The 13,332-nt window shown below is 31.8% G+C and overlaps 1 protein-coding gene across 1 annotated transcript in view; it reads right to left on the bottom strand.

The window, feature by feature from the left end:
* Window positions 1–318: 318 nt before the first annotated feature.
* LOC145296672 (coiled-coil domain-containing protein 85C-like) overlaps window positions 319–13,332 on the bottom strand; it is a 47,631-nt gene continuing 34,617 nt past the window's right edge. The window contains exons 5-8 of the mRNA XM_080142621.1: window positions 9,403–9,498; window positions 6,234–6,341; window positions 4,026–4,124; window positions 319–820 (exon numbers count right to left, since the gene is read on the bottom strand). Coding sequence (XP_079998747.1) covers window positions 494–820; window positions 4,026–4,124; window positions 6,234–6,341; window positions 9,403–9,498 — 630 coding nt within the window. The 3' untranslated portion in view covers window positions 319–493. The remainder of the gene's footprint in view (window positions 821–4,025; window positions 4,125–6,233; window positions 6,342–9,402; window positions 9,499–13,332) is intronic.

The following is a 13,332-nucleotide window of genomic DNA, read 5'->3' as shown; positions in this document are numbered from 1 at the left end:
CTAATTTGTAGCTTCCTTGACATACTATGAATACCCACTGTAAGGGTGTTTGTGCATGAAATTTTTTGGGCAAGAGTTGCACAATCTTCAACCACACCTCTCCTGAGTTGGCGTTGTTAAATACCAGTGGCAAGTGGAGGTTCAGGACGACTGAAAACAATGCCGAGATAAGTGGAGAGCACATACAGTGGCTAGAAATCCCAAATCGTCACCCATCTGGTACTAGCCAGGCTCAATGTTGTTTAACTTTGGCGATCTGATGTGAACCGGTGTGTCAACGCAATTATGCCATATATATTACAAATTCTAATACATATGTATATATATATAATTTTTATTTCTTTATTTTATAAATAAAAAAATGTGTTGAACTCATGATGTATCAACATTTAGAGAGTTAAAAATGTAAGAAATATAAAGCTTTAAATTTTGATATGTAATGGAGTTCATAATTCAAAAAAAATATTAAAAATGTTGCACATGAACACGTGGATCATTTCTTATAGTTATGCTTGCTTGCTCGATTCTGATAAGATGAGTGTGAAGTTGATCGAAAGTTATGTCCTTGCGACGGTGATGTCTGTTTTGTTTGATAATGTTGAACTGCATGACCCGAGGGGAGAGGTTGTGGTGAATACATGTTCGATGCTTTCTGGTGGGTGGCAGAGTGATATTGTGGTGGGTGTGAAGGTTTATTATTGAAAGGAGGGTTCTTGGAAGATTGCTGATAAAATCGAGCATAAGTCTCTGGAGAGGAAGATGGCAGCATTCCCTTGGAAGCCTCAGCTGAAGATGAATCTTCAAGTTTACGCCAAACAACCTAAATTAAAAAGAAAAAAAAAAAATTATAATCAGATCTTTGACTTATACCGATTCTTGGACCTAAAACTTTTCTAATCATCACTGTCGCAGCTCTTGAGCTTCTTTTTGTTAAAAATAAATAAAATTAAAAAGTTAAAAAAATGAACACAAGTTGAGGCTTCTGTATAATTCATCATTGATTCGAAGGAGATGGGACTAATTGTAATTTTTATTAGAAAAAAAAAAAAAAAAAAAAAAAATGATTTATTTTTTTTGATAAAATAGTTAAAAGATGCCAGAAAAAGAAATCGCATTGCAGTTTATTATATTGCAAAAAGTAATTGCAGTTTCCTTTTTTCTTTTTTGGTAAGGATTTCCATTCTTTGGTTTTTAAGGTTAACATTTATAAAAAAAAAAAAAAAAGAAAACAAAAAGTAGTTGCATTTATCTTTTCTTACAATTCCTTGAAGTTGCATTGCTTTTATCATCCTAAATTCATAAACAACAAAAAATAATGAACGATTCTTAGTAAAATGGGGTTATTTCCCTCAGATCAATGACAAGTTCTAAAAAAAGTGTTCACAAGTCATTATTGATTTTTTTCAACAGACACTAGTTTTGTTACTATATATGTTGAACAAACATATACTACACTGCCTTCTTTCAAAAGAGAAGGTAATATCTGGGAGCATAATCTTATGAAAACAGAACAGATACTACACTTCTGCCATCCCTAAATTAAGCATTGAAAAATAGTACATTAGTTTAAAATAGTATGGTAACATGAATTGAGGATTAAAAGATAGTAATGATATAGTTAGACAAACAGACACTAAATCTCCATTACTAATGGATTGTTCTTCAAAATACGAGATATTGAAATAAAAGTGTTAATGTAACAACCAGAACTTGTAAAATGAAGTGTTTTACAAAGTTCATAAATTTCACAAGACTGTTGCAAAAATAAATTTACCTTTTCACCATAAACAATATCAAGCAACTACTAAATATCTAAATTCCTTAATGACAAACTTTTTTTCCAAATTTATTAACTAGACTGAAAAAAAAAAAAATGTCACATTGAATTGTGGGATTTCTAATAGAACCTGATTTGTTTGGGTGTTTGGTTTTATGGCATATCAACTCTTTTCATATATTTAATGCTGAATCCAATTGTGTTTCAAATTCTTTATATCTTCAAATATTCAGGTTGTTTGGTTTAGTTGTTTTGTAGAGGAAAGTTCTTGTTTTTGCTTTTGTTATTGCAGAACATGATTGAGTTTTGCAAAGAGGGAAGGAAAAAAAAACACTCATAACATCAACGTTTGGTGCATTTTAGATCAGGAAGCTAGTATCTTCAGACAACCTGATCTGGTAGGGCCAAAACAGAACTTGAGTGAAAGTCAAAGTGGTTTAGAGTGTGAAAGCAGGAGTTAACAAAAGTTAAACTTTTCCGCCAGATAAAACAAACAAACTGGTTAGTATTTCTGGCATTCATGCATCTTCATCCGCCACACCCATTCTGACATGTCGCCTATGCAACTCAATGTAGCTACCCCATGATGGTATTGCGTTTATTTAAATTTAGGAAAAGTGAGACCTTACTTGTTCCACTTGTAAGACCTCTACCGATACAGTATATTAAGCTACCTTTTTCTTTGCTAAGTACATAAAACCAAAAAGGGAAATGCTTACTTGTTCTTCAGCAATTCTTTCCCTCTTTGTCAGAATCTGAGGATTAAAGAACAAAATAAGGGAAGCAAGAATTATGAAGCTGCCGAAATTAAAGCCAAAGTCCACTTTCTACTCTCCTTTGAATCATTAGGAGTAGAATATATAAACACTACAAGTATTTATATGAGAAAATCAAAGTTTTACAACTATAGATAATAGACTCTGAGGCTCAAAGATTTACAAATAGATTAGGAAAACCTATAGGTAAATCTAATAAGAATTTATGAAGGTACTTCAAACTTGTTATTCTATAGATATCAGAGGGTTTCAGCTCTCTTGCAGATGAAAGAGAGCTGAAACTTTCAGGTGTGAAACTATAAAAACAATCCCTGTCATGAACGTGTGTCAAAAGCAGAGATGCGTCATTGAATTCCTTCATGCAGAAAAAAATTGAACCAATCAAAATTCACTTGCACCTGTGGAATATTTACAAAACCAATGTCAGCACAGTTAGGAGATGGGTTCGTTGATTTCAGAGTGGCGACAGAGATGTGATTGACAAACACATGCACAGCTACCATCCCAGACCATCCCAAAAACACTGTGTGCCTCGACTAACGCATCCGTACTGATCGTCACATAACAGTGAATAAAATGTATGTAGAATTGATATGCGGGTGTCAGTGCACTGGAAATGATGTCATCATCCATAAGATACAACATACTGTGTGTTAGGTGGAATCCATGAATGCTCACACAGAACCAAAAGGACCACTAACAGGATGTCTGTCAGGACTTGTTGAATGTATACTTGACTTGTCCACTATTATTTAGTCATGAAAATCTATTAATCTTTGCTTTACTGCTATTTAATGATACAGCAGAATAATTTGGTGATCGTTTCATCAGTACGGAGTGTAATTCTGAACGAGTTTTACATGAATCATATTAAGATTGCATAGGTGGCAATTTGGGAGGAGGTCATCATGTACAAAGAGTCTGCAATGGAAGGTTATATATATGGCATAATCAAATTGGCACAGTGGTTCCCATTAGATCAGTGAAGTTAAGCAACGTTGAGCCTGGTCAGTACCAGGTGGGTGATCATTCGGGAATACCAAGTACTGTCTGTATGTAAAAGGACGTCGATACTTCTCCCACAAGAACTGCAAAATTCTAACATTGTCATTTCCCCTGATGGCATATGCAAATGACTGGAGACAACACGTCCATTAACCCTCCAGAATTGTACAGTGTGTCTTAGACAAGAACAGCCTGACGGTGCCCATCCCTCTTCAGGTTCAACGACTGGAGACCACTTATTAATTTGATATTCACATGAAACTTCCTCCTGTTAAGCAAGCCGATTCAATCTGTTTAGAGGGAGTTTCATTTCGGATTGGATTGGAATGGAAGGCTGTATAGTCTCAATCGGAATGTTTCACAAATTTAAGGACACCCAAAAAATGTACAGAAGACAGTCTTATCAGATGCCCAACATCTGGCCTTCACACTTGGATAAATGATATGCAAAATTTTGATAAACTTACATTACACATTTCTTTGACAATAGCCTTTTCGTTGTCACCTAAATGGTCATTGCCCGTTCCGTTTACAGGTCGTTCAAGTTGTTGGTGAACTTCTAAAACCTGAAACGATGAAAATATAGAATTAAATTTCAATATACATCAAATATGTAAATACTTCTGATTAACCCAACAATCAGCAAAATCCCACCCTTTCACTGTAGAAGCCCCCCCCCCAACAGATGCTGAACTGCTACCCTTTGAAATTCTCTCCGTGCTCTCCTGACTGTACCAACATGCAGAAACTTAAATGTAACGCAAACAAACATCCTGCTGCATAGCTCTCCACTTAGAATGTCTTTATAAATATGGATCCTAATTCACAGTAGTCCCTTACGTTTCAGTGGCACTGTTTTGTTTGGGGTGATTAGAATAAAAGAAAAAACATTTTTTTAATTTATAAATTCATCATTATATTGTATTTTGACTATGCATAAAAAATAGCAGTAAAACATTGATAATGATATATCTTTATTGGCGGTAATGGTTTTCATTCATACATTTCAGATGAATGAGATGAGAATCGACTCTATAATAGCAAATAAGAAATCTGCATGAGGAACGGTCTAACAAACTGCTTTATTAATTTTTGATCTACAGATTTGAAACTAGATATATTGGGGATCTGAATGTGTGAAACAAATTCAATTTAGGTTTTAGCCAGTAAAAATAGCTGATAAAAGGTCAAAATTAAAAAAAAATTTGAACTTGGCAGTCGTGAGTCTACTAAACATGTTACTTCTATACATACGCAAATATACATTTATATCTAACGTTATTTTTTTAAGGTTTTACATGCGTATGGACTTAGATCAGATGGTAATGAATAAGACTGGAGAGCTACACGTTTTGGTTCTAGCTGATAGCACTCAAGTCATTTTTTTTTACCTTTGAAATCACTATTATATATTGAATACAATATAATAATCAATAGCGTATTGGTTCTATAAATATGAAATCTGGATAAATTAAAACATTTAAGTATATTTTATGACCAAGCAATGCCGGTTAGCCTATTAGTATATATAAAACATAACAGATGACAGTTTACAATTAAATAAACTTAAATAGGTCACCCAATCAATAAGGAAAAAAGAAAAACTTTTTAGGCCAAGGTATTCCAAAGCACAATGCTTCTCATTAGAAAGGAAGAGAAGAGCAAACATATATATATATATATATATATATATATATATATATATATATATATATACTAGCAGGCCGCCCAGCATTGCCCTATCCTAAAATATGTTTACATATATTTTAATTAATGCAGATTTCATATTTATTATTATATTGGGGCCAATATACAGTAATGATTTAAAAAGTTAAAAAAAGAAAAAAAAAAAAAAACTGACTCTTGCACTACCACTGAGAATTCAAACCAAAACGTTTAGCTTACGATTTACTTTTTTCTTTGATGTTAATGCAGGAGTTATGAAGACATGTTTGTTGCAAGGCTAAAAATTAAAACATGAACCAATAGTTATTACGTTACACATGCATATTCGTAATGTCATTCGACCATCATCTAGCAAATTCCATTTCTTTAAATTTTACACCGATTTTCCCTGACAAAAACCCAAATATAAAGTTTCACATGGGCTTGAATACCCTATATTCATATCTGTAGACAAAAACTGAGGCGTTTTGTAGGCAACATTTTTTAAACAAATATATATCTGCAGACATAAATATATATATATAAATATATATAGAAAGAGGTTTGTGTTTACTATAATATTTTTATGCAAATATTATAATATCTGCATGAATATTATCACACGTTACATAGTTAACTAAAGATGATCATCCCATAAGAAAACCAAAAAAAACTAATAGGGAATTAATTAAAATGAATGTTTAAACGAATATGCAAATTAGCTAGATCTTTTGTAGATGAATGCAATTCCATGACCCATATGTAACAAAGTTGTATTTTCTTTTTAAATAAATAGAAAAAAGGGTTTTTAATATGAAAGTCAATACACAAAAAAATAACAAATTTATAGGAGTATATATATCAATAGTGATCGATACTAAAATAAATTATTAGTAATACATATTTTTATGGGTTGTTTAGTTAGCATTTACAAGTTGATAGTTTGGTCTGTGTGACCTTCTATCAAGTGTATCATTGAATCAGTAAATTGTAAATGATTTTTGTTTTACCTTCATGGCGTGGACAACTTCTTCAGGCTTGGTGGATTGTTGTTGAATTGTTGCAGGATGACTGGGAACACTTTCGACGCAGTAAGGTGGGCGACTGTGGCTAGAAACCTAGATAACATACAAATGAACATTTTCTAATTATCTGTAGCAATGCTTATTAAGCTAGATTCCAAAGAATAGGAAATAATTATTCAAAACAGTGCTCAATACATGGATAGCACTTAGTAGCATTATGAAAATATGCTTATCGCAAGCTAGCTACAGAGAAACATTTGTATTTTGCTCCAAGGAGCTCTTCAGGCTAACTGTTAAGCACACATCTGTGCATAAAAGAAAACATTAAAAAAAAAAAATAATCTAAACAAAAAAATTGTGTTCTTAAGCGTTTAAAAATATTTTTACTTTTCCATATCGAAAATGTCGGGGAAAGAAATAGTTCATTTTTTTCTTTAATGGCTCTTCTATTTTTCTTAATTACTTTTAATTGTATAGGTAGAACATATTTTGAAATATTCTTCTTTGGTTCTTATTTAGAATTCAACCTGATTAAAAAGAAAAATACAGAAAAATCTTTATGGTGTACATATCCATCATGGAACGAACATGTCATACTCCAAAAATTACATAAATTGTTCAAATAGTTTTATTTTTAGATAAGAAAACCAAATTTTATGAGTATTTTAACAATAACTGTCTCACCTGCCATTATGAAAAACTATCAAGAAACAAAGGGAGACAAATCAACAATTCATAGTTACTAAATTTATGCTATGATGCCGACGAATTAATTGCAAAGTTGGTAAATTTGCTTGCTTTTTGGAATATAACATTTCCATTCTGTGATGGGTACGTACATACTAAAGATTATTCTGTAGTTTTGTTTTTAAACATTTTACTCGGACAATTCTAGGTAAATACAGCTGGTCTATAACATAAATATAGGGTATCCATCTTTTTTCCTGTCGAAACATGCAGTTAAAAACAAAATCATATACACACACTTTTCAAAAATTTACAAGATGATGGCAGTGATTTTGTATTAGGGAATTATATCATTATTAGGATTTATGTTTATGTCTTTTGCCCTCTACCATTTGCTTTATGCACCCTGTTTACTTGGACCTGTAGTTGTAGAATGGATTATAGTTAGCTAATATACTTCCTAAATTCTGGTGTAGTACTACTAGAAATGGTGACAAGGTAAATCAGTTCCTTCACTTTTTTTCAGGCCTATATCTCCCCTGTGCATGTATTCTTTTTTTTTTTTTTTTTTTTAACGTTTTTCTGATCTTTTTTGATTTCAATAATTGTATTTTTATATATTTATACTTCCATAAACATGTTTGTTATATAAATTCAAATAATTTTTTTTTTTATTTTCACCCCCACCCTAAAAAAACAAACAAACAAAAAAAAAAACTTATTTTTATAATTTCAAAAACATTTCTTATAAATTTCAATTAAAATAAAAACTTTAAAAAAAAATGTTGCAATTAAAAGTGCAAATAAAGACTAATTGTAATATTTTTATTATTGGAATCATTTTGAGACGAGTAATTTATATATTTATTTATTCGCGGACAATCATCCTCATCTACTAGTTGTTGTTTTACAATGTTTCGGCCAACTATTCCTCTGGCTTTCGTCAGGTGGTAAACCGTGATGGGATAGGAATGCCGAGACTCAACTGTATCTCAATGTAATCTTCCATAGTTGTCGCCTCATCACGTTTTGGCCAACTAAACTTCTAGCAGGCTTTGGGTAGGACTGAGACCGCTATCTGCAGACAGTGCTCATCTGGAACTGTAGGAATCCAATGCCTCTATTCACTGCACCATGTACCCCGAATATGAATAGTTGGCCGAAACGTTGTGAAACAACTAGAAGATGAGGATAATAGTCTGTAAATAAAGACGAATTATGTTGTTTTTATAATTTTGTTAGTTTTTATTGTATACTTTTCAATAATATCGTTTTCTTATATTTTTTTTTTTTTTTTTTTTTTTTTTTTTACACAGTGATCACCACTTATCAAGGCCCGGAAGCCACTCAGGGATAAGGGTTATTGCAAGTACATCACGTGATGTATAATATTTTATTTCAATAAATTGCTTCACAATAGAAATACAGAAGAACAAGTGAAGGAAGTGATTTGCCTTGTCACTGCTTTTGGTAGTGCTATGCTGGAAATTAGAAAGTACATTAACTGACTATAACCATGGAATGTACATGATTTTATTTGGAAGGAGAACACACAATCAACACTGACTAGTGTAAAAATTGAGCAACAACTTCAGACCAGCACAATGAGCAGATGATCATTGCCTGTGTAGTGAATGAACATCGACACTCACACAAATACCCACATAATATTATTCAAAGACGTCTTCTGCTGATTGTTTCTCTATTGTTGATAATTTTTTGTTAGGGGTAACAGGACTTTAGGACCACCGCACATAATTTCACCCTTGATGATATTCATTTTCCTAATTTCCAGGTGTTCCTCTGCAAACGTGACGACAATTAAAAAAAAAAAAAAAAAAAAAAAAAAATTTGGTTGTTTTGGTTTATGGCATATGAACCCTTTTTGGGTTATTTAATGTCAAATCTAATCATTTTGGAAAGAGTTTTATACTTCAAGTTCTTTATATCTTTAAATATTTATGATGTTTGATTTGATCATTATTTTATGGCATATTAACCCTTTTCCAGTAATTTATGCCAAGCTTCAAGTTCTTTAAATTTTCAAATATTTATCAACAGTGTTTGGTTTCTTTGTTCTATTTTATGGCATGCCAATCCTTTTTGGATTATTTAATGCCAAATTCGGTGATTTTGGTATTAGTGTTTACACTTGAAGTTCTTTATATCTTCAAATATTTATTCATGGTGCTTGGTTTGGTTGTTTTATGTAGAAAATTGTTGTTTTTGTTTTTGACTTTGTAGAATATGATTGAGTTTTACACAGGGAAAGTAAAATAAACAATAACATCAATGTTTGATGCATGATGTCAGGAAGCCAGTATTTTCAGACAGCCTAATCTGATAGCATCATGAAAAAAAAAAAAAAAAAAACAAACAAAAAATACAAACAAACCGGGGACACTACTCTTGTTTGCATTTGGAAATAGTTTAAAGAAGAGAGCAAAAAATAGATGTTGGCACTTACAACTTGGGCTCGAACTGGAACAGAATAGCTCGCAGATGAAACTGGATCAGTTGAACTCCGACTTTGTCCCATCTCAGTAAAGGGTTGCTCAAGTTTCTATATTTCAGAGGAAAATTATAAAACAAAACCTTTGATATAACGTTTCTGAATTTTTGAGATGAGGATTGGTTGTATGTATTATTATTCATCGGACTACTGTTCTCATCTTCAAGATGAGAACAGTAGTCCGATGAATAATAATACATGCAAAACCTTTGATAAAATTATATTTCAAAATTTTTGAGATGAGGATTGATAATTTGTATTACTTAGATTATTCTGACTACCGTTCTCATCTTGGATCTTATTCTTGTAATGTTTTATCCGATATAACCTCCAACCTTTCTTTATGTGCATTTTGTTGACCTAAGAATCTGAATTGAATGAAACCTTATATTTAATTTATGGGGTAGCTTGCTCTCGTTCAGTCAACTATGACCTAGTTGAAATCTTAATTCGTAATTGTATTTTTACTTTAAGACTCCTGAAAATTCACATTAGAATTATTCACAAAGACCCGTGGTAGAATGGATAAAAGTGCGATGTATAATCAATCATAAGTGATAGTCTTTTGGAGGCTGAAGATTTAACCCTCAGTATTGGCGATACTAAAATACAATTACAAATTACTTAGCACTTCTACTTGGTAATGGATGATGGAACAAGAGCAAATTACTCCACAGATAAAATAAAGGGGTTTTGTTTGAAATCCACACAGATTCCAGAATTCGATAGGGTGAGTAAAGTAATAGTCAAAATAATCCATATTGATGGAGATAAAAATCATGATCATATTTGGTTTATCATTATCATTGTATGGCCTTAGGAAGATCTTCAAGTTGTAAGTCATTGTCTTCTGTCAATAATTTTGTGTACGTCTTGACAGGTCTTCCTATTTTAGAAGTTTTGTGTTTAGGATCCCACACTACCACATCGCTGACGGTTAAATAAATGTTAGTATATGTCTGACTTATCCACCAAGTATCAGTCATAAATGTCCAACAGTTTATATTTTATCGGTGTTCATTGATATAGTAATAGCATTACAAGCATATGCTGTATTTTCGTAGACATCGGCAATATTACATACCTAATGTGCTTCAACAAGTCATATCTTTTTTTATTTCTGAGTCAATTCTTAGAAGAATTACATTGCTGGAAAGAGAATATAATAAGCATTCCAATGATGTAAACTTATTTCTCTTTTATGCGTTCAATGTTTTTGTGCTCCAAGTTAAAAATGAAAAAAGGTAAAAAGTGACGACAGCAAAAAGGGAAACTGCTTTTTCAATGTTTACATTTCATACGTTACGTTTGGATGTGCAAGGTTAAATTTGATTGGATATGGCTGAAATATTACAGGCTATATAAACAAAGAAGTCCATCTCTACTGAATTTTGATTTATATTTTTACAACCACAGAAAGCAAAGTTACGACCGAGCAAAGTTGATGAAGAATATTTCAAAATTGATAAGATAAATTGGTATATATCATCCATTTTCATATAGATAACAGTCTAAGAATTATTTTCATGCATAATATGTAAATATTTGATAATTAGTAATTGCGTGGAAATTTCTTTAAAATGTTATCTTTTATAGAAATTAAATCTGCTTACAGAAAAACGGTCGCTAAGCGCGTCAGGCACCAAGCTGACTAAAGCATTCTCTTAAAAATAGAAAACTGTGTTTCTGCTTTCGTCTTACTAGACTAGTCATTTTTTATTCTGAGTTTGTCAATTTAAAAAAAATTATTTTCAAGTTTTTCAAATTTGATTTCCAAACAATACTATTTTGTTGTTTTTAACGCTTTTAGTACACATGTATTAAAAGCATTAAAAACAACAAAATGTACTAAGTACATGCGTTTCTGTTATCATTGTGTTTATAACTTACTTTTACTTAAGGTAGAATTGTGTTTTTAGTGGCAAAAAACCCCCAAAAAACCTCAACAAATACAAGGTACTTGTGCACTTATGCTACCATGCGGAAATAATGTTATATAGAAACCCATTCTTAACATGGGGAAGGAAGGATGTTTTAACTATTCTGTACTTTCACCTAACAATTAAATAAAATATATCGTGAAACTTGAATTTATTTTTAACTCATTATCAAGACCATTTTTTCGAATCTGTAAAATAAACCCATTTTATTTTAACTGAGGATATCTAAATAATAATAATAATAATAATAATAATAATTAGGCAGTTCTATAAAGAATTTCATTGTGATGCATTTTGTAAATTTTTACCTTGTTTCCACCTTAACATTTTTCTTTAAAATGGCTATCTTTTAAGGTTTACGGGTATGCTGAAAACGAATATCACATTTAAATTTTCCACAAATAAGTAGCTTTCCGAATATTAAGCAATGTCATTTCTTATGTTATTGCTGGTGGCCATCTTGGTATGTGCGTTTGTGCATAGTTTCTCGGGGTTACGTTTTAGCGATAACATAAGAAATGAGATTGTTTAATAAAGGTGGAAACAAGGTAAAAAATTACCGTTTTATTTCTTTGTTTACATAGTTGAATTTTCAGTAAAACAACAGAATAGAAATGACAAAAATTACCATCAACTGGTGAATATATAGTTGTTGCTTATCAGGATTCCTGGTATCCTGGTACTGTGAAAGCCATATCAAGGATTCATGTAGAGTACAATTTATGGTTGCATCTCAGAAAATAGGGGTATATTTTGAGCCAGATAGAGACGATTTACAAAATTGAAAATTAGACTGGTCCCAAAATGCACAAGTTCTGGTCGACTATGGGAATTTCTATCTTTTATAGAAATCCAAAATCTATATGAAAAATTTTCTTCGATTTATTTCTGAGATTAATTCATATCTACTAACTTTTATTTTTCTTTGAGGGGAGTAGTAAATAGCGGCCATGAATGCTCTTTAGGCATTCAATGGCTACACCCAAGATTAAGCTCTCCTTTGGTGAGAAGGCAGGAAAATGCATGCTCTCAATAAAGCTATATTTAAATATGACTATAATACTTAGTTTTGTTCATGAACAGACTGTATGATACCATGCGCCAGTTTAAAAAAAACTTAAATTTGTACATCTTAATTTATAATTCATGACTTATGGTAAAGAGACACATCAAATTTGACTGCATAATCAGAAAGAGCACACAATTTTACATAAGAGTGCCAAGTTTCATGAGAATAGCTTGAAAAATAAATAAATGGTGGCGAAATTACCTGAAATGTTGAGGTCCATAATTTAGCCCATTTTTTCTAGAGAAAAATGTCTATGGAAAAGCCTAAATTTTGGCACTTAAAATTCTCATAACTTTTGAACTACTGATGCATAATTCAAACGGTTTTAAGCATCTTTTACAAAGCTCTTTTCAAGTTGATAAAATAGCAATTATCTAAAAAGAAAAAAAATCAACTTGTAATGCCAATAGTAGAAACTTTGGTGATCTTCATTGAAGACTTTGAATTTAATGTAGAATTTGAAATATCTACTAGACACCATTCTTGAGTGTGTTCAGTCTCCAAATCCAAGAGTTTGTCAGGAAAACCTGGCATGAGGATACTTCTCTTTACGAGTAAACCTTGATCAAACATTCAAAATAAGATACCCAAATAAGATCCGCTCAACATAGCTGGCTCATACGAAAAGAGGTGTGCTCTCTCTTGATTATGTTGACTAAAGTAACAGCACTTAACTAGATACTCCACCAGACCAGATGAATTCCCGTCCTGGTGTAACAGAGTGTGTATGGCGGCTATATATAAATACCGAGCCATGTGTAAAACGATGTCATGGTAAAAAAAAAAAAAAAGACTAAAAAAGGAGAGAGTATGTTAGATAAGATGGCGCAAGAGATATGGGTGGCATCACAGCCGTAACGAGAAGTCACTCATAGT

The sequence above is a fragment of the Euprymna scolopes genome, chromosome 2 (assembly GCF_053919585.1).
Source record: "Euprymna scolopes isolate OS-2025 chromosome 2, ASM5391958v1, whole genome shotgun sequence".
Taxonomy (NCBI): domain Eukaryota; kingdom Metazoa; phylum Mollusca; class Cephalopoda; order Sepiida; family Sepiolidae; genus Euprymna; species Euprymna scolopes.
The sequence above is the reverse complement of the archived record's forward strand: the minus strand, read 5'-3'. Positions and strand labels throughout refer to the sequence as shown.